Here is a 19,929-nt window from a genome sequence, read left to right on the forward strand (position 1 = left end):
GCAAGGGAGAGTAGTGCACCAATGAGACAGGGCTGGAGAAATATTTGGGAGAGGGGGAAGGGACAACTGAGAAGGGAGAAGGGACGGGGAGCGGGCAGCTTCATGCTGGGGGCAATCCCAAAGCTGTCGGGTTGCCTGGGAAAGAGATTTCCCAGATCGCTACAAGGCTTTGGAGTTGTAGCTGGAAATTTGAGGGGAAGGGGAAAGCAAGGGGAGTAAAGATGCAGCAGTAATTATAGCAGAGATCACATTGAAATAAGCCATGGTTACAACCGTGCTCAGCTTTAAAGAATTCCGATCATCATCTACGCTGCAGGGCTCAGGGACTTTCCTGACACAAATGTGTGTCTGACACTGCCTGATACTGATTTGCCTGACCCGAATAGATCAGTGCATTTTCTCCTTTTTTGCGTCAAAGAAGGTGTAAGAAGAGGTCCAGAATACTCGGCAAAAAATATTCCCATTCTCCTATATTATCCAGGATGCTCTTTTTTTTTCCATCTGGTTGTCACCTTCTACCCCAGAAATCACCACAATTCAGTGCCTGCCTGCACGTACTTGCTGAGGGAGGTCTCTGGGCATGAGAGGTATTTGAAGAATGTTAAATGGTCACAGATTATTTTCAAATTTTAAGGGCCAAGTCTGTTTGTGCTGTGGGCAACATGAGCTTAGTAAAGCTGACCCTGTGCCAGAGGTGAAAGTGGACTAGGTTTTAGAAAAACATGTTTCACATGTTAAGATTGAATATAGTAATGTCTGATCCTGAAAACACTTAAAATTATTATAATACTTTATAATATAAATTATAATTTATATTACAAAGTAATTATAATACTTTAATACTTTATTTCCAGAATTTATTAGATAGGACTAAATACACTATTAGATAAAGAGTAAAAAATGCTGTTGAGTTTTTAAGAGTAAAAATTTTACTCTTGATAGTTATAAAGAGTAAAAATGCTGTTGAAAGGAAGTGTTTTGTCTCTGTTAACCAGTGGGAAATGTATGGAACTGGGATCCTGAAAAACTGCACTGAAAACTAAAAATAACAGTATGGGTAGTTTACTGTGGCTCACCATCTGTCATTTCTTTTTTACTTTTAAGGGGTAACAGGAGGTCCAGCAACAAGCCTATTAGAAGTAGGTATTTTCAGAGTATTTTCCTGAAAAAGAACAACAACCATGAAAAAAAGAAACAAGTGAGAAAACATTAATTATTGCCTGAAGTTATTACACATGCTTGTTTCCCAGGAGATTTTATATGTGAATATAGTCGGGGAAAAGACTGGCCATTTGGAATAGAATGTTTCCAAATAATTTGGTTTTCTGTGCCCTGAAGAAGTACAACATACTGATCAGCCTTGTGATAATGATGTTAATAATTTATCAGACAATCAGAGAATAAGCTGATTTGGAAGGGATCTGCAAGGATCTTCAAGTCCAACTGATGGCCCTGCACAGCACCATCCACAAGAGTCACAAAAGTCAAAGTCAGAGCAGTAAATATCTGCACCACCAAATATCCATGGTCAAATCTGGGACAGAATTGCCAATAAACCCTCACTCCTGTTTGGCTTTGTACCTGAAACACTCTTTGAGCCACACATGGAAATGTCACTTCCAAGGGCTTTGGGTCACAGCTCCCATTGTGTGCAGCCTCCATGGAAAATGTGACTTCATTCTGAAGGGATTTTTCCTCTTTTTCAAGTTAAGAATGTTGAGTTTAATGCCGATTTTGGAGCCTGCTGGGTCCGGCCTGTGCGCTCTGAGGGTGCGGCCAGGCCCTGAGGCACCTCCATGGCCAGGGCTCAGCAGAACCCACATCTCAAAATTCCCATTAAAACCCTGGAATGGTACTGAAATATGGGGGTGGAAATACACACACAGGCTCCACTGTCTGGGGTGAGGGAAGAGGGGGGGAACAGGGAGGAAAAGGGTGAGACCCCACTGCCAGGGTGCTGCTGCCATTTCCCACAGCAGCAGGGATGGAGGCCGGTGATGGCGGCTGCTGAGGCCGTGAGGGGACAGCACCCCTGCTCACACTGGGGTGGGAGCAGGGAGAGATTCCCAGGGAGGACACGGGACAAGGTGGGATCCTTCACCTGTGGGAGCCAGGGAGAACAGAGAAGGGTTAGGGGAGGACATGGGGCTGGGTGTGGGACTGTGTGTCCAGTGGGGACATTGAGGGAGTGCCAGGACATGGGGCTGGGTGTGGGGTTGTGGGACATTGAGGGAGCTGCCAGGACATGGAGCTGGTTTGGAGTTTTGGGACATGGAGGGGGTGCCAGGACATGGAGCTGGTTTGGAATTTTGGGACACGGAGGGGGTGCCAGGACATGGGGCTGGGTGTGGGATTTTGGGACATTGAGAGAGCTGCCAGGACATGGAGCTGGTTTGGAGTTTTGGGACATGGAGGGGGTGCCAGGACATAGAGCTTGGGATGGGTTTGTTGAACATTGAGGGGGTTCCAGGACATTGGGCCAGGTGTGGAATTTAGGGACACTGAAGGGACTGCCAGGACATGGGGCTGGGTGTGGGGTTGTGAGACGTGGAGGGAATGCCAAGACATAGGCCTGGGTGTGGGATTTTGGGACATTGAGGGGACTGCCAGGACATTGGGCTGGTTTGGGGTTTTGGGACATTGAGGGGACTGCCAGGACATGGGGCTGGGTGTGGGATTTTGGGACATTGAGGGAGCTGCCAGGACATGGAGCTTGGTGTGGAGCTGTGGGACATGGAGGGGACTGCCAGGACATGGGGCTGGTTTGGGGTTGTATGTCCAGGCGGGCACTGACAGGGTGCCAGGACATTTTCATCTTTGACACAGGAATTTGGTTGTAATCATTTTAATTCCTGTACTTTTTCAATATAAATTGTCCTGGAGTTTGTCCATTCCATCCCCTGACTTTTTAATTCTATTGCTATATCTTTCATTTCATATCTCTGTTTCTTCTGCTTCATCTTTGGCCTGTCTTCTTCTTCTTCTCTATTTTCTTTACTTCTCAACAGCTGCTTTGGATGAGCAGATTCAGGCCACACTTCTCATCAAAACAAATTAAAGCAGTAGTTTTAAGTTTCATTTTAGGAAATTTGCTTTAAAGACAATTTGCCTAGATAATGTTGGCAGTGCCAAATCAAATTTTAACAGAAATACAGGTCTGTGAATCAACCTGGGCTTTGCCTAATGCTCAAAATATGATTTCTCATCTCTTGTGGGTTATTGCACTGCCTCAGATTTAACAGGACTGTGGCATTCCTCCGAATTCCACAAGGAAAAACTGTCCATGTGAAGGAATTAAGAGTAATGAAACTGTTTTGATTCAACCTAAAATGTTCTATGCAATCCTGAATTACGTTTTTTAATTTTCTCTGGGAGCTATGTGATTCCCCTCTCCCATTTAAGAAATTTAATTGAAAATGGAATGCCAGCACAAAGCAAAAAAAAGCCAACAAAAGGAGTTAGAAGGTTTTAAGAAAATAGTTTCATATTTTGTTAGTGAAGGGGACATGTTAAAACCCATGTGAACTAAAACAACATTTTAACCCTCCTCAAATTTCCTTTCCAGTTGCCATGCTCCTTTTAGACCCCCAAAGGATACAATTATCCTTCTACTGTGTAAGATTCTTTGTTTATAAATGAATTTTAAGGGAGCAAAGATTAATTTTTCTGTGGCTGTGTGGTTGCTATGAGATGAATGTGACATTGCCACCCTAAAAACCCCCTATTAGCAAATATTTGCCTACTTTTCTAATTTTTTTTCTATTTATGCAAGAAATAAAAGTTGAATTATCACTTTGGGTCCTAGCACTTAACCTCTTTTGTGTTTTAATCTCATTTTCAGGTATGTTTAGAACCTAATTCCTTTCCACAATTGTGGCTCGAGGAAAAACTTGCCTCTCCTCATCTGAAGTGGATTGGAACATAATAAGAAAATTGAATGGGCATCAAGCCATAGCCCAAGAAATAGTTTTTACCAGAACTACAGTGCTTAAATAATTGTGCCAGGAGAATAAAGTGATGTGTTCTTGAACTTCCCAGTAGCCTCTGCAAAGAAAAAAAAATAGGGGGAAGAAAGGGGAAAAAAAAGCATAACAGTTATTCAGAAAAAAATCTAGAAAATTACTTACAATTATTTATTTTGTGCTAAATACATGCTTTTTACAAGCATATAAAAATAGTTCTGGGGTCTTCTCTATCCTCTGCTTAGAGTGTTAATCTGGCAGCTAAGGTGGTTTTTGTGCTGTTTTTAAGGGTTTAGTTAATTTTGTGATCTGATTTGCTGTCTAGTTCTTGAAAAATGTGATTATTGATATTTTTATGACATGAAATACTGTGAAATCCCAGGTAGGGTGGTGACCTCTTGGAGAAGACACAAGTGAACACTCTCCCAGTGATGATTCCAAGAGCTTTTTCAGTGACTGACCCTGAAAGAGTCAGAGGGAGCAAACCTTCAGAAACACCAGGAACTGAAGAGAGAGAAACACAGAAAAAGGACAAGACAAGAAAGGAAAGAAAGAAATATGGACAGTGTCTCTATGCCCAAGGTGACAAAAAAGGTAAATTTGTTTTCTGGTAGTATGAGATATTTCTAGTAGTAGTATGAGACTCCCTAAAGAAATATCATTGTTCCCTTTCTTTGGCTTTTTTTTTTTTTAATTATGAAGACAAGGACAACAGTTTTTCAGTGAAAGGAGAATTGGTAAAATAAATGTAGTATAATAATATATATTCCAATTATAGATTATAGATTATATATGTTATACATGTTATATTTTATATATACATATAATTTATGTATATATATGTAATTTTATATGTAATTCTCTGCTTCCCTACAATACTCAGTGATCCAAAGGGAGAATCCCCTGGGATGTGGGAGCCCTTGGCAATCCTCAAAGCTTCTCACTGAACATCAGAGTTTTGGGGCATTTTGTGAAGAAACCACAATTCTGTAGTTGGATGAGCAGTTTAGGAGTGGTAGTTAATTAGTAGTAGGAGTTTGTGTGAGCAGAAAAAGCAAATGCTGATTGATTTGTCTCCAATAATTTCTGTCTCTCAATGGCCATTCCCTCTGATCTGAACGCAGGAGTGAAGAAATGGCCAGCTGCAAACGCCTCCAATCCGAACTCCTTTTCACCCCTGCAGAGCGGGGTGGTTTACCAGGACAAAAACGCCACGGCCCAGCGAATATCCTCAGCCAGGATCCACAAAATCAAAGAGCTGAAGAACGAAATATTCGACTTGCAAAGGAAAATCGAGACGTCGAGCTTCGAGAACCTGGCTTTGAAAGAGCTGAAGCGGCGGCACGCCAGGGCCATCGACAGGTACAGCAGCGCAGAGAGCCACCTGCAGGAGCTGCTGGCAGGGCACCGCAGCGACATGAGAGACCTCAGGAACCTCCTCAAAATGTCCCAGGAGGCCGAGAAAAACACAGCCAGGGAGCTGAAAAAAGTTGAAGCGGAGCTGAGGAGAACTAAAGGTGACCTGAAGGCTTTGGCTGTGCTGTCAGAAGACAAAGCTCTGGCGGAGAAGGAGGAACTTAATCGCAGGTTGTCAGTCCTTAATGAAACACTGGAAGCAAAGGATGAGAGGATACAGGTAATGCCTGCAAATTATTGTATTTCTGGAATGTGGGATCATGGAATATCCTAAACTGGGAGGGAATCACAAGGATCATCGAGCAGGAGAGCTTTCAGTGCAGGAATAGTGGAAAAGTTTTGGCTGCTTCTTATCAGATAAATGTTCTGATATAATCCTGTAACACTGGATGCTGTTTATCCAGTGCTGTCCTGAGTGTAAGGAAGTTCAAGAGGAGATAATTCATCTCATGTTCCTTTACTCTCACTGACCCTGGCACAAAAAAAGATAGGAACACATTTTTTGCTACAAAACTGGAAGAGTGAAATTCCCATGGTCCTCCAGGAATTCATTTCTATTTCCCATGGAGCCTATTATGCACAGAATTAAATAAAGAGTCAGGAAATCTTAAGAGAAACTGTAAATATGAACAGCTGAATTCAGAATGTCTTTTAAAAACTTTCTGTTTCTAGGAGGGAGGAGCTATAAAATCACACAAGGTTGGGTGTCCACCTGATACTTTTAGGAACAGGAATTTCACTGCATGGCCCTGGGTTCTGAAGATAAAGAACCCAATAAATCACCCGATTTACATTTACACTATGCCTCCTTATTCTGCTACAGTTCATAGGTCTCTGTGAATAGAAAGCCTTAACATTTCTCAAAGATAGTTTTATTAATTAATCCATCAGAAAGGTAATGTACAGCCTTATTTTTATGATTTAATGCCATAACCTTTTGTTTAGTGAAAATAGGTGAAAACCATTTTTTTCTTACTTTAAAATTAGTTTTTCAGATACTTCAGTACAGTTTCATGTATTATTTACAAAATAATTTATAATATTATTTATATTACTATAATGGGAAGATGATAACTGTTATTATGTATAATTATGAGCTTAAATTTCCTTATATTAGCACACTTTTATTTTAAATCATTGAAGAACTGAAGTTTTCCAGCTGTCACACTGAGAATGGTAAAATCTGTCCCTTTTTTAAGAGTCTGGAAATGCAGCTGAAGCTGAACAGCAGCACCTTTAGTCGTCGGCTGGCGAGTCAGAGTAAAAAACTCCTGGAAGCTACAATGACCACAAAGAACTTGCTAATGGAAATTAACATTGTTCACCAAAAAATTAAGGTATTCCACATTTTATCCAGGTTTCTGTCTCTACAGGAAAATTAAAGTATTTAATGTTACCTATTCCTTTTGCTTCTTTTGCAATATTTACTAATCGAATTTGGTTTCCTGCTTGAGTCTATAATCTGCTAAAAAAGCCAGAAATGTCAAATTCTGGCATTATTGGGGGGGGTCTATTTGTTAGAAGCAGGTCAATAATGAATTGAAACAGAGAATTAATGCATCAGAAATTTAACCAAAATCCACAATTTGGCCAATATGTCACCATTTTGCCAGATTGGAGTCAGATACGTTCATCTACTCACTTTAAATTAGCTTCCTCACAAAATGAGCCAAATATTACAACCTGCAAAACTAGAGTTTAACAAGAAGAGCTGTGGAGATGTTTCAAGAGTTTGCTTAAATTCCAGTTTCATTTTTAGACAAATGGTTTTGAGATAAATAGGTCCAGTTCAGCACTTTTTGTAATGCTTGTAAATCAAGCATACAGGAAAACTAAATGCATATAAAGCCAAAACTGCCAGGACTGGGATGCCACATGAGCTGTAATGAAGAAAACCTTTACACATTCCAGAAAACCTGGAATCCTTTGTGGCTTTTTCATGATTGTGTTTGTAGCACAGTTAAAATACATTTATTTCTATATTTCTGTGTCAAGGTGATCCCATTGGGGAGCTTTCTCCTCCTAAATGGAATCAAATATCTGTGCAAGATGATGTTAAGGGGAGTTTTCCCAGACTGTGAAGGGCAGGACAGGCAGTTCCTGAGGGTTCATGGAGGGTGGGATTTCTGCACAGGGGTGTTGTTTATCCCTCTTCCCTGTAGCAGGTGCAGAAGTTTCCTCCTGGTACTTGGCAGGGTTTTTTTCCCTGTCAGAGTCTCATCTCCTCCTGGACATGCAGATCTGGGAGATGGGAACAATTATAATCTCAGGAACACTAATAGAAAACTGTCCCAAAATGGAAATTATTCCAAATTATTCTCACCTTAACTCTTCTCTAAAATAGTTCTGTTTCATCTCTTTTCTACACAGTTTTCTGTGTGTCCAGGTCTCTGAATTTTCTGTTTGGATCCACAAAATCCACAAAATATTGATTTATCACAAAGAAGACCATACATGATTATCAACCTTATTTCTGTGCCAGAACAGAGTTTATTCTTACAAATTCATAGTTTTATGCACCTGTCTTATTCCAGGCCATTCCACTTCCAGGATAACTTGTAATTTTCCCAAATAAATGAAGCTTCTCTTTTTTTCCCACTGAAAGCTGGAGTGGTTGGATTGTAACTGAGATCTGTCTTCTGTGTTTAAGGAAGGTTTCATTAAAGAAAGAGGAATCTTGCTCAATAAATATCAAAATGTGCCTCAGGAGTTCATGTCACCATCAGAGCAACAGGTTGTGAACAACTGAGCATAAGATAAGGGCACTGAGTAAATTAATTTTTTTTTAAATAAACAAAAAAGAGGAAGTAAAGGCAAAAAATATTTCGTCTGGAAAAATGTAAATGACAAAGACCATGTAAGTTTGGCAAAAAAAAAAATCCCTGATGGGTTTCACCCAGCATGGGAAAATTAAGCAGGTAAAAAGTAAATTTTAATGCATATGAGAAACTTAATAGTGTTTATTTCTTCTTAGGAAAAGGATCGGCAACTTTATGTACAGAATATTTATGCAAATCGGATGCCAAAAGCCCTGAGGGACAGAAGTGATTGGCTTCCTAATGACCAAAGTATGTCTGTAACTATCTTCTTCTCTTGATTAATTAAGCGACACTTCCACTCTTTTAGAACTGGGAGGTTTATTGCTAATTAAGTACCAAAATAGTGCTTTTGTGTGGGCTGTAAAGGTGAAAAGGTTCAGAAAGCTTAAAGGCTTGAATGATAGAAAATAACAACATAAATTAAGTTCTACTAAGGGAGAAAGAGCTCTTTAGTAAAGAATATTTCTTTCACACGGATGCTCACAGATATTGGGGAGAAATACTTATTCCATGCAGTCTTGGCTATCCAGCATCCCAAGGGCAGCTGCCTGGAGTGGGATTCAGCTTAAAATTCAGATTAAAACCAACCAGCGCTGTTTGTGATGCCAAGTTTGCCTCCACTACACCCAGAATTTGGGATGGAATGAGCTAAACATGGACTTCCCTGGCTGAGACACCTCTTGAAAACACTGATCAGGTATTGCTGCTCCTCAAGTGAAGCAGCAATCAGGACTTCCTCCATGTGGGTACCAAAGAGCCCTTAGCAAACCTGTCTGCTGGAAATGCTCTCCCCAGAATTCCTCAAATCATGGCAGCAGTACAAAATCTTATCACAGTCAGTTGCTTATTTCTTTCCTCTTCATTGCCTTTGCAAACCCATTAACTCTGCCCAAACCACCAGTGAACTACAGGGAAAAGATTGGTAATTCAAGGTGTAAACTTAAGAAAAACACAAATTCCTTGTTCTCAGACAAGTTTTTTGATAAAACTCTGAATTCTTGTTTTAGTTACACCACATAACTACATTTGGAAAAGATTGGTAATTCAAGGTGTAAAATTAAGAAAAACACAAATTCCTTGTTCTCATCCCAAGTCAGACAAGTTTTTTAATAAAACTCTGAATTCTTGTTTTAGTTACACCACATAACTACTTTTTTTTTTAATTTTACTCACATATGGCCTTGTATTCAATAGAAATTTAATGTTGCTGTTCAATTATGGTATGTGAACCAATGTTATTATTTCAATTCTTCTTTCCTTTAATCAAGATAAGGGAGCTTAGTTGCAGAGAGACATGATATTTTGTAATGAAAATCTTCCAAGCAAAGTTGCCTGATCCTCTGGAATTTTTAGAAAAATGTTTCATTCTCTGCCAGTTAATGGATTTGGAAACCCAGAGCTGGAACTGCTGACAATTTGTTCTCCTTTTCACTACTGAATTGAATTTTCCTTTAGCAGATTTCTGAAGTGTTACCTCTCCAGATCATTCTTTTCTAGCTGACATTCACAAAAGTTTTTTTTTAGCCAGCAGGAAATTTGGAGCTGGGCTTTTTTAGCGGGGCTGGAGGGAGACTTCCTTAGGTGGCCGGAAAACTGGAAGGGATTTTTTGGATGGAGCCGTGGATGGAGGCTGCAGGTGGCGGCCGCTCACCTGGGGGGGCAGCGCCCCCCGGTCCCGGTGCCGGGAACGCCCCGCTGCTCCCGGGGAAAAACTCCCGAGAAATTGGGACTGGGAAGCCGATTCCTCCCCCATCACCAGAGTCACTCCAGGGCACCAGCTTCCCTTCCACCGCCCAGCTGCCAGCACACGGAGGGCACCGTTTTTATGCGTTTTATCCTTTGATTTCTGAGCTCAAAACTGGGAGTAAGGGTGAGTGTGGATGTGTAAGATCCTGGTTTTGCTGCTCTGGTGGTAGCAAATTTCTCAGCTGCTATGCTCATGTCAAAATTATTCCAATAATAAAGGAACAATATACTCATCCTCTCCATCTTATATCCATATTTCTCTGAACATCTCATTCAGTCACTTCCTTGGAGTCTCTTCCAGAGACCTCTGATATTTCAAACAGGGTTAAGCATTCCCCATGAGCTGGGTTCCATAAAGATCCTAATTTAGGAAACTGAACTCTGAGGCTTCATAGCAGACCTCTCAAATTTACATTAGAATGGAACCAAGAATTAAGCCCATGTGGGCTCTGAGGCATAGACACACTTGTCTGACTTTACATCTTCTAACTGAAAACATAATTTGTAGTATATTTTTATATATATTTATGCATATACTTATGTTTAGGATGCACTGATGTACAGATGAAAAGGCTCAGAAATACAGGTTTGTGTACAGTTTCAGGATTTACAGGTTCAGCAGAACAAATTATTTCTTTTTTTAAGGGCATTGATATGCATTTTTAAAAAAAAGTTAAAAGTCTTGGTCACATACCAGTATTGTCAGTTGTCAGAGGTATTTTTTATTTATATCAACAACCTGATTCAGAAATGACTGTATTGCTAATGTTTGTCCTATTCAACAGGTCTGAGAGTAGACAGATCAGTACAAGTAGATAAAGAGAGTTTTAGAGAACTGCTGCTGTCTCAGCACCAGGAAACAGAAAAAAATCCAGTCCAGCTAAAAAAGGTGGGAAAGATCTGGATCCAAATCCAGCCCCCTGTTTAAACTCTCAGCTAAGCTGTATCTTATTCCCTAAGTTGCAGTAATGCCTGGATAGCCTGATCCATCATCTAGGATGGGGATTTTGCATGAGTGTGATTACAGTACAGAAATAATGCTGTGATGCAAAATATAATGTAACAGCAATAGAAATCACTAATCTTTTTGTAAGTATTACACTGATTGTGTTCTTTTAAAAGTCACTAAACAAGCATTCCCTCATTATTTTTACCTTTAATTGCCAATTGTAGGAGAACAGAGAAGATAACGATGGAGAAGGTAATGCAAAGGAAGTGTGCTCAGATGCTCAGGGTAAAAAAGAAAAGCCAGCAAACAAGAAAGTGCCAGAAACTTCAGACAGCACACACAGAGGTAGGTTTAATGTTTCTCTCAGAAATTCACCTGGTCTTTGCAAATTACCAGAAATCCTGGTAATTTATGTGGTTCTGGCAGCCCTTCACTGGCACCTGGCTGAAATGAAGTGTCACTGAAAACACAGAATCATCTGGGTTGGAAAATGCTGGTGGTGCTGCACTGACAGCAGAGCTGCTCTGCAGGATGTGGCATCCCCACCCTGCTGTTCTTCCCAAGGCTCAGGGTGGTAAAAATTCAGTGTTCTGTCTGTAACAGAGTAATGAACAGTGTTAATCCACACTAATCAAACACTGATCCCAAAGCTGGGAATCTTCATCACTGATGTGAACCTATTTCCATGGCTGGAAAAGGGCTGGGAGCAGTTCCTCATCAGTGATACCTGAAAAGAGATTTTGTGGAAATCTCAGCCACTGTGTTCTCATGGAAAAGTTACATGCAAGGGACTCATCTGTAATCATCTTTATTCTGAACAAATTCTATAGAACAGAGGAGAGAAAAAGCCCCTGCTGTTCCCTCATTCACATTTTTCTTTCTAGAAACATTCCTGTTATTTCCTTTAAGGCTTTTAGGAAAAGAAAAGATCTGAGTGCCACCATTCTAAACATGTCACAAGTGACAGGAGACCTCCAGGTCACACATTTGCCCAGGTGGAACAGGTGATGCCAGGTCACATCCCTGTAACCTGGCATGTGCTAACTCCTGAGGTTTGTACTCTGCCTTTTCAGCCTGCAGCCTTTCCGAGTGCCCCAGACAACCAAAGTCAGCATTTGTCTTTAAAATGCCCTCTTAAAAATGATAGAAAACACAAGTCTTACAATGCTCCCTCTGAAAAATCTGTGAAATCTGAGTTTCTCTCACTGATAGCAGACTTTTATTGAAGCCTTACTTGGCTTTTTAAGTTCCCACAACTGCTTATTTCTCCTTTAAGCTTGGATTATGTCTCATTTTGCTGGTACTCTGTGAGTCTCTGCAGAGTGCAGGACCATTAAAAGTTGTCCCCTGCACAGTAAATGGCATTTCTGCACACATGTTCCTTTTCCTGCTGAAAAGTGGAGCCCCCTCATTCCCAGGTGAGAGAGTTGCTGTATATTCTGCTCTACACAAGCAACTCTGTTGTGAATTAAGGGAAAGGAAATCCTGCATATCTCTAAGTTCCACTTAAAAGCCAGAATGTGACAACTTAGAGCTCAGATCTCACCTGGTTTCTCTGTTGCATTGTACATGATTTTTCTGGCACTGTATTTAGCTATTACTGTACATAATGGCAGCTAAATCCATTTAACTAAATTCAACACCATGAAAAAAAGTAAAAATAAAGATATGAGCCTGGATTCAGTAGTAGAATGATGTCATTTAAATCTTGCCCCATGCTGTTGTATTTATTATAGATGGTATTTGAAATACCATCAATAATAAGAACTGAAGCAGTGAAATAAGGATGTCATACTTGCTCTTTTTAAAATTCCTCATGTTCTTAAACCCTACAATATTTCAGGGGACAAACTACTGATGGAAGAACACAAATTTTCAGAATTTATTAAAGAAATGGAAAAAGAGACAGAAGTTCTTAAACAGGAGTTGCAAACTCTGATGAAATCTGAACAAAATGCTCAAAGAGAAAAAGAGAACAATCAAGAGGGAGAGGCAGTGGAAGAAGTTGAAAAAGAAGAGAAAAAACCCTTTGAGCAGCAAAAGAAGAAAGCCAGGAGTGAAGGTCCAAGTCCAAGCAAAGACCCCACTAGGCTGAAAAAGAAATACATCATCTCAGAAGCCACTGAGAATTTGCACCAGGGGCTCCACACTTCAGGTGCCAAAGGCAAAGCAGGATTTGGAAAAAGCTGCCTGGGCAGCCAGGGACAGGCAGGGCAGAGCTGCAGTGACACTGCTGTGCCCAGGGGGAAAATCTCCTTTGGGGCTTATGAACCTTCCTTTGGGCAAACCCCCCTGGGCTGGCAGGACAGTGCCTCTACAGTGGAACAAACACTTGATGAAGGAGCTCTGTGGGGAGGAATGTTTGCAAGGAGACAACTCCTGGAGTTCCAGCAGCACAAGGGTGAAGGCAGACAAGTGAGGGGTGCAAGGCAAATCCCAAACTCCATGCCAGGGTCCAGCTCTCCTCGTTAGAACCAGCTCCTGAGTTACTCCACAATTAGTCCTGGTGGTTAAGAACATCAGCTTGTCTTTAGAAAGTTTAAACATTCACATGGTTACAAACCAAATGTTTTCCTTCCATTAAATGTTTGTTAAATCTTACAAGCACTGGCAATTGCTTTCCATGATTTTTTCCAAAACAATCCAATCAGTTGTCACAAAAAACACATTCTGTGCTTGGTGTGTTTCCACAAAAATGTGTTGGATTAAGAATTCCTTATCATTTTTACCTGTTACCAGGTAGAAGTTAGTCCTTGTTTAGGAACTTCCAGGTTTTTGCATTCACAAGGAGCTGGAATTTGGAAGCTGGGTGGTTGTCATGAGCACCCAGCTTTCATAAGGTTCACTGCTGGGTGAGGACCAACAATGCAACAAAAGAAAACACTTTTTCAGCTCCTTCACTCCCCAAACAGCTTCCAGAATTCACAGATAATAAAAATAATTTGCTCCTACGTTGTTTTCACGAGCATTAGAAACCTCTAAAGCCTCATTCTTTCCCACTGTTGGAACTTATCAAAGCAGTTTGCCTGGTAACTTCCCCAGCTGACATCCAGAGATCAATGTGCAAGAGGAAAGCATTGTTTTGGAGAAGTCAGGCATGGCCAGTCCCCAAAAAGCCTCTAAAAATCCTTGTTTAAGGTTATGTAAGCGACGGGAGGAGGATTGTGTTTTGTTCCTCACACTAATTTATTAAATACTTGCTTAATTCGTGTGAAGTTTGGAAAAATTAGGGGCATTCTCTTAATTTTTAAAGGCAGTAGAAGTTTAAAAAATGTCAAAAATTACACTACAAAAGCTTTTAAAGATGATAAAGACATTCAGAGCTAAACCTGTTGACATTTCAAATAATTTAAAAAAGAAATTGGTTGAGTTGATTCAAACAGTATTTCCTTATGCACAAACTCGGGGGCTGTTGTTTTGGTGTGGATTTTGGTGAGTTTGGGGTTTGTTTTGCCATTTTGGGTTTGTTTGGGGTTTTTGTGGGTTGTTTAACAAAATTGCAGTTAACATTAAAAAAGAGATGAAAAAACCTAAGCTGGGTTGAAAAGCTTTATTTCCTTAATAAAATCACAATTATACATAACATTCAATCACAACATTTTTTCCTTGATATTTACTTTCATGTAGGCTAAATGCAATTCCTAATACAAAAATCCCAATTTTTAAATTAACATTGAAACAAATAAACAAACAAAAAAAATATTTAATTCATATATATATATACACAACATAACCTGACATTTTGAGCTGGTTTTTAAAGGCAGTGCCAATTTTGGAGGGGACTGGACCCTTCCTTCCTTCCAGGGAGGAAAAGGCCCTGGAACAGCAGAAGAGATCATTGCTCTGGGAATTCCAGAGTGGGAAGCTAAATCAGCATCCCCCTGCAGCAACAGCACTGTCTTCTGCTTCATTGAATAAACCTCTTAGGAGATAAAAATCTTGATTTAATTCATCTATTTTTTTAGGAGAGCTCAAGAATATTCCAATTTTAGGGTAAAAAAACCACAAGAAAACTCCTTTTCCCCAAGCCAAGCAAACAACCTCTCTCTGCCCTCTGCACCATGGTCCCATCTCTTACAGCAAAGAAACAGCCAAGCTCCCAAATGAATTCCTAAAGCCAGCACATTTCCAATTTAAAACCACAAATCCAACACTTTTACATGTTGGTGACAACAGGCCATGACAAAACCTTATGGTTCTGCCCTGACTAAACCCAAAATGAGGTTCTATAACCAGCAATGCTGCTCTTTCCAAAATGAAAGACAAACTCTGGGAAGTGAAATCAAAAGGATCAAAAGGACTGACAGATATCCAAATGGAATAACAAGGATTGTCTCAGACCTTGTCTCATGAAAGATAACTGTCCCCTTTTTTTTTTTAAATTAATTTAAAGCAGTGATTATGTAAATGCAGCTGGGGAGTGCATGGATTGCTGGGATTCCTTCAGCTGAAGGGGTGCAGCATGATAGCCACAACTTTATTGCAGACCACGAGCCAGCAGGTAATTCCCACACCTCCTGGAAAAGAGGGAGAAACCAAGATTGAAGTTGTTGGATCAATAGCCCTGAGGATCCTGTGCAGCTGCAAACAACCTCGGAAGTGTAAAAAATGAAACTCAGAATTCATGAGGCCTACAGGAACTAAACTCTTTATATGCAAAAGGGAGATTCAAGAGATGGGAGATAAATCAATGCTGGTCCCAAAAAATTCTGGATTGTCTTGGGAAAAGAGCACCAATATGAGCTAAAGTGGGGTGAGTGCATCCCAGAGCTAAAATTATCAGCTACAGACCCAAAAGAGAATATCTAAGTTTAAGGCCTGGCAGAATGCTTTGCTTGAACTTAAATTCAGGATTTGAGAGAGCTAAAAAGTAAATTTCTCTGAAATTGAAATCAGTTGTTTTATAAGTACATAGTTATTCATAGCACACCTGTGAAGAGAAAACTCCCTTTTGGGTGATTTTCTGATTTTCCAATTTAAACCTTCCCCAGGGTCTATTCAATACAGAGAAGGGCAATGCTCTGTTTGGGTGGAAATAAAAATTACAAAATTCCGTGTTCAAGAAACCAGAACCACACATAGAAGAGCTGCTCAAATATTTGATCCCTGTGCTCTGGGAGTCAGAGAAGCAGCTGCTGTGAATCCTGGATGCTCTGGGGCTTGGCAATGTCCTTTTCCTCACCTGCCACTCCAGTAGGGAAGGCCACCAGGCGCTCCAGGGGAGCCAACCACTTGCTGGGAAGCACGGTGACAGGCTCAGAGTAGTACTTCCAGATCAGAGAGATCATCAGGGCAGCCTGGAATGGGGATTTTTTTATTAGTTTGGATAATAACACACATCAAAGTACGGTCCCACTGCTATCTGGAATTGTTTCTTTGTTATTTTATCTTCTTCTGAATATTTTTAGATTTTATATGACCTTAAATTTATACATAATATTACCAGGTTGCAGGGAGAACTTGTTTTCTTTCAAGACCCTCTTTCCAATCCAGCAGAGTCAAAGCATTTGTTAAAATTCTGATGACCCTTTTTAGCCTGAATTTTTACCTACAAGGAGTGCAACTCACTTTAACAGTCCCCTAAGGAAATCTTCAGGCTGACCACTGCCATCCTCGTTAGCAAATTCTTTGGCATCACATCAGAACTGCTCAAACAATCTGATGAGGCACCGTGGGGAAACGTGTGGCAGCTGTAGGTGGAGATTTGCATCCTCAGCACAAGTGTATTTTGGTTTCAAAACCAGAATTATATTCACATGTAGCAGAACTTTCCTGGATTTGGGGCCATATTAAAAAAAACCCAGTGATTAAGAGAGCTAACATAAACTCCAAGCTTGTCCCCCCAAAACCAGAAACACAGAGCTGAGATGAAAGTTAAACTCCTTCCATCCTCAACTACCAGATTTTATCATCATTTCCCTTCCAGTAGCAGAAATTCTTTCTGCCTGACAAACTCTGTGTCCTTGGAATCACAGAATGGTTTGGGTTGGAAGGAATTTAAAGATCCTCCAGTGCCACCCCTGCCATGGCAGGGACACCTTCCACTGTGCCAGGCTGCTCCAGCCCCAGTGTCCAGCCTGGCCTTGGGCACTGCCAGGGATCCAGGGGCAGCCCCAGCTGCTCTGGGCACCCTGTGCCAGGGCCTGCCCACTTTCACAGGGAAGAATTTCTTCCTAATATCTGATCTAAACCTGTAATTTTTCAGTGTGAAGCCATTCCCTGTGTGCAGTCCCTGCATCCCCTGGAAATTGTCTCTCTCCAGCTTTCCTGGGGCTCCTGCAGGCCCTGCAAGGCCACCCTGAGCTCAGCCCAAAGCTTCTCCTGTGCAGGTGAACAATGCCAGCTGTGCCAGCCTTTCCTGCCAGCAGAGCTGCTCCATCCCTCTGCTCATCCTGGAGCCTCCTCTGGGCTCTCTGCAGCAGCTCCAGCTCCTCCCTGTGCTGGGGGAGCCCTGAGTGACCAGATATGGGCCAATAAACCAGGAAAGAATTGTAACACTACTGAGAATTTGGGTTAAGTTGCATCCATAACAAAATATTTACTTACCTGCAATATGTAGAATACAATGTTTATGACCCACTTTATTTTGGCTAATTGGGCAGTTCGTGCTTTCACTGTTAAAGAAAAGGAAAATATTAGGTTCCATTACCTATAATAATGAGTTATAATTACATTAAATTAGTAATTTCACTCTTTAAGGTTGGACATTACCCTGTTAAAAAATCTCTTTCCGAATAATTTACAGCTATGTTAAAAACACCCTTCTACAACAAACTGCCAGTTCTGTATCACACTGTAATTTCTACTTTGATTTACTCAAAACAGGATTCAGTGACAGGCATCACTGAGAAAGAAAAAATAATTATACAGTGAAGCCCAGGAAATTCCTGGAAAGACACAGGTAAGCTCTTCAAATAGTTTAAAGAGGGAAAAAAATAAGAAGGAGAAAGAGGAAGGAAGGAAGGAAGGAAGGAAGGAAGGAAGGAAGGAAGGAAGGAAGGAAGGAAGGAAGGAAAAATGGATGAGATGGGGAAGGCAAATTTGAAGGACAAATACTTAAAGCTGAAAACCCTCCTGACAGTTTTTCAGAACCAGAAACTGTTTTTCCTTTTGGAGCAGACATGGAACTGTACCGTGGGTTTTGAGCTTGTCAGTCATTTTGTTGATCTTCCTCTCCAGCCGGGCATATCTGGCAAACTCATCCATCATGCTGATGGTGGCAAGCTCCTGCTTCATGGTCTGGATCTCAGCTCTCATCTGGGATTCCTGCTCTGCATCCTTCTGCAACAGCCTGGATATCTGGGAAGTGAAGGAAATTATCAATTCCTGGTCCAGAATTCCACTGATTTGCTGTAGTGTGTATAAAGTATGAGCTCAAAAGCCTCCCATAAAAAAGGCCCTTTCATTGAGATGCAGGAAATCCTTGGATGACAAGAGAACAAGTGACAAGATAAGAGGAAACAGCCTCAAGCATCTTGAAGGTTTTTTCCAATTTAAATGATTCTGTGATTATTCCCATTTCCAGCTCCAGCAGCCAAGTTTTCCAACATTTTCTCCTTTCCTTTTACTTTCCTAATTTCTTTTCTTAAGGCACCACCTGCTTGTCGGTTCATGAATTCTGTTTGCCATAGAAATGCAGGCACAAAAGGACACAAAATCTTCTTCTTGCTGTTCCTTAGCAAATCTTCCAGCTTCCCCAAGACACATGTAACTTATTTCCCCATGGATGCTGCTCTCAGGCCTGCAGTCAGTGAGAGCATTAACACCATCTGCAGCCTCAAACCACAGCAGAAAGCTGAGCAGAGATCTTCAGAGAATCTTGGAATATCCTGAGTTGGAAGGACCAACAAGGAATTGAGTCCCACCCCTGTCCCTGCCCAGACCCCCCAAAATCCCACCCTGGGCATCCCTGGCCAAAGGAGCTCTGGCGGCCTCGGGGCTGTGCCCATTCCCTGGGGAGCCTGGGCAGTGCCAGCACCCTCTGGGGAAGAACCTTGTCCTAAAATCCAACCTAAATCCCCCTGGCCCAGCTCCAGCTGCTCCCTGGGTGCTGTCCCTCGGGAGGAGCTGCAGATCCCAATCTCAGCCTCCCCCAGCCTGAATGAACCAAATGCCCTCAGCCTCTCCTCACACGGCTCTTTCATCACTCATCTCTAGCAGCACTGAGTTCAGCTTCCCAAACTGCTGAGGATGATTCACGGTTTAAAGGATTTTTGTCCACTTTTGAACAGTGCACACTGATCTCTGTGCCAGTCAAGTTATTTCCACGGTCGAGCAGAGCGACAGGGATTTCAGCATCTTTGTGCACGTGAGTTTATCTGAGTTTATTTGTCCTCAATTCCATTATCCACGCTTCCACAGGAATGCTTCAGATCAGAACAGGGGCGCTCTGATCAGTGATTAAGATTATTAAGGTTTATTCCTGCAATGACTTAACTCCTTAGATCAGTGGATACGGAGATTATCTCAACAATGGCCACGTCCATCTGTTGAAAACATGCAAGAAGGACCAAAGCTGTCCTTCTATTCCCAAAACTGGGAAGCTGCGGATGCCCCATCCCTGGGGGATTTCAAGCACACACCGGACGGGGCTCTGAGCAGCCAAGCCCGATGGAAGGATCCCTGATGGCAGCAAGGGGCTTGGAATCGGATCATCCCTAAGGCTCCATCCAGCCCAAAAAAATTCCACGATGCATCCCAAGGGCTGGAGGCTCAGGAGCACCACGGAACACAGCGGTAACCCATCCCCGAGGAAGCGGGGCTGCGCTCCGCCATCTCCAGCACCAGCCTCTCCTCTGCAGGGCCGGCAGCGGCAGCGGCAGCTCCCCCGGGCCCCCCTCAGCGCCATCCTCCCGCTGCCCCCGCCCAGCGGCACCACTCACGAGGGAGGAGCAGGAGGGCAGCAGGATCCTGAGCGCGGAGCAGAGGAGCACGGCGCCGAGCACCAGCAGCCACGCGCCGCTCTCCGCCATGGGCCCGGGGGCGCGCGCGGGCACGTGAGGCGCGCGGGCCAATGGCGGGGCGGGGCGGGGCGGTG

General features: G+C 42.0%; 2 protein-coding genes across 2 annotated transcripts; one reads left to right on the forward strand and one right to left on the reverse strand.

The window, feature by feature from the left end:
* The first annotated feature begins 4,393 nt into the window (after positions 1-4,393).
* Positions 4,394-13,642, forward strand: LCA5L (lebercilin LCA5 like). The gene is made up of 7 exons (XM_039729443.1): positions 4,394-4,556; positions 5,087-5,598; positions 6,578-6,715; positions 8,353-8,446; positions 10,729-10,832; positions 11,117-11,237; positions 12,736-13,642. The coding sequence occupies exons 1-7, from the start codon at positions 4,394-4,396 to the stop codon at positions 13,362-13,364; spliced, it is 1,761 nt and encodes a 586-aa protein (XP_039585377.1). The 3' UTR covers positions 13,365-13,642.
* A 785-nt stretch (positions 13,643-14,427) lies between these two features.
* On the reverse strand, positions 14,428-19,906 carry GET1 (guided entry of tail-anchored proteins factor 1). Its single transcript, XM_039729445.1, has 5 exons — positions 19,775-19,906; positions 18,026-18,191; positions 17,439-17,506; positions 16,075-16,189; positions 14,428-15,409 (listed from the first exon to the last, which is right to left on the reverse strand). The coding sequence occupies exons 1-5, from the start codon at positions 19,862-19,864 to the stop codon at positions 15,336-15,338; spliced, it is 513 nt and encodes a 170-aa protein (XP_039585379.1). The 5' UTR covers positions 19,865-19,906; the 3' UTR covers positions 14,428-15,335.
* Between the last annotated feature and the right edge of the window lie 23 nt (positions 19,907-19,929).

The sequence above is a fragment of the Passer montanus genome, unplaced genomic scaffold (assembly GCF_014805655.1).
Source record: "Passer montanus isolate IOZ18808 unplaced genomic scaffold, ASM1480565v1 scaffold69, whole genome shotgun sequence".
NCBI classification, from domain to species: domain Eukaryota; kingdom Metazoa; phylum Chordata; class Aves; order Passeriformes; family Passeridae; genus Passer; species Passer montanus.

Excerpts from the sequence above, each read along its gene's own strand:
- LCA5L (XM_039729443.1), top strand. The coding sequence starts at position 4,394 with ATGATTCCAAGAGCTTTTTCAGTGACTGACCCTGAAAGAGTCAGAGGG. Across the intron at positions 5,599-6,577 it reads CAAAGGATGAGAGGATACAG|AGTCTGGAAATGCAGCTGAA; the intron begins GTAATGCCTGCA and ends CCCTTTTTTAAG. Across the intron at positions 10,833-11,116 it reads ATCCAGTCCAGCTAAAAAAG|GAGAACAGAGAAGATAACGA; the intron begins GTGGGAAAGATC and ends TGCCAATTGTAG.
- GET1 (XM_039729445.1), bottom strand. The coding sequence starts at position 19,864 with ATGGCGGAGAGCGGCGCGTGGCTGCTGGTGCTCGGCGCCGTGCTCCTC. Across the intron at positions 18,192-19,774 it reads TGCCCTCCTGCTCCTCCCTC|ATATCCAGGCTGTTGCAGAA; the intron begins GTGAGTGGTGCC and ends TTCACTTCCCAG. Across the intron at positions 16,190-17,438 it reads TTGTATTCTACATATTGCAG|GCTGCCCTGATGATCTCTCT; the intron begins GTAAGTAAATAT and ends TCCCCATTCCAG.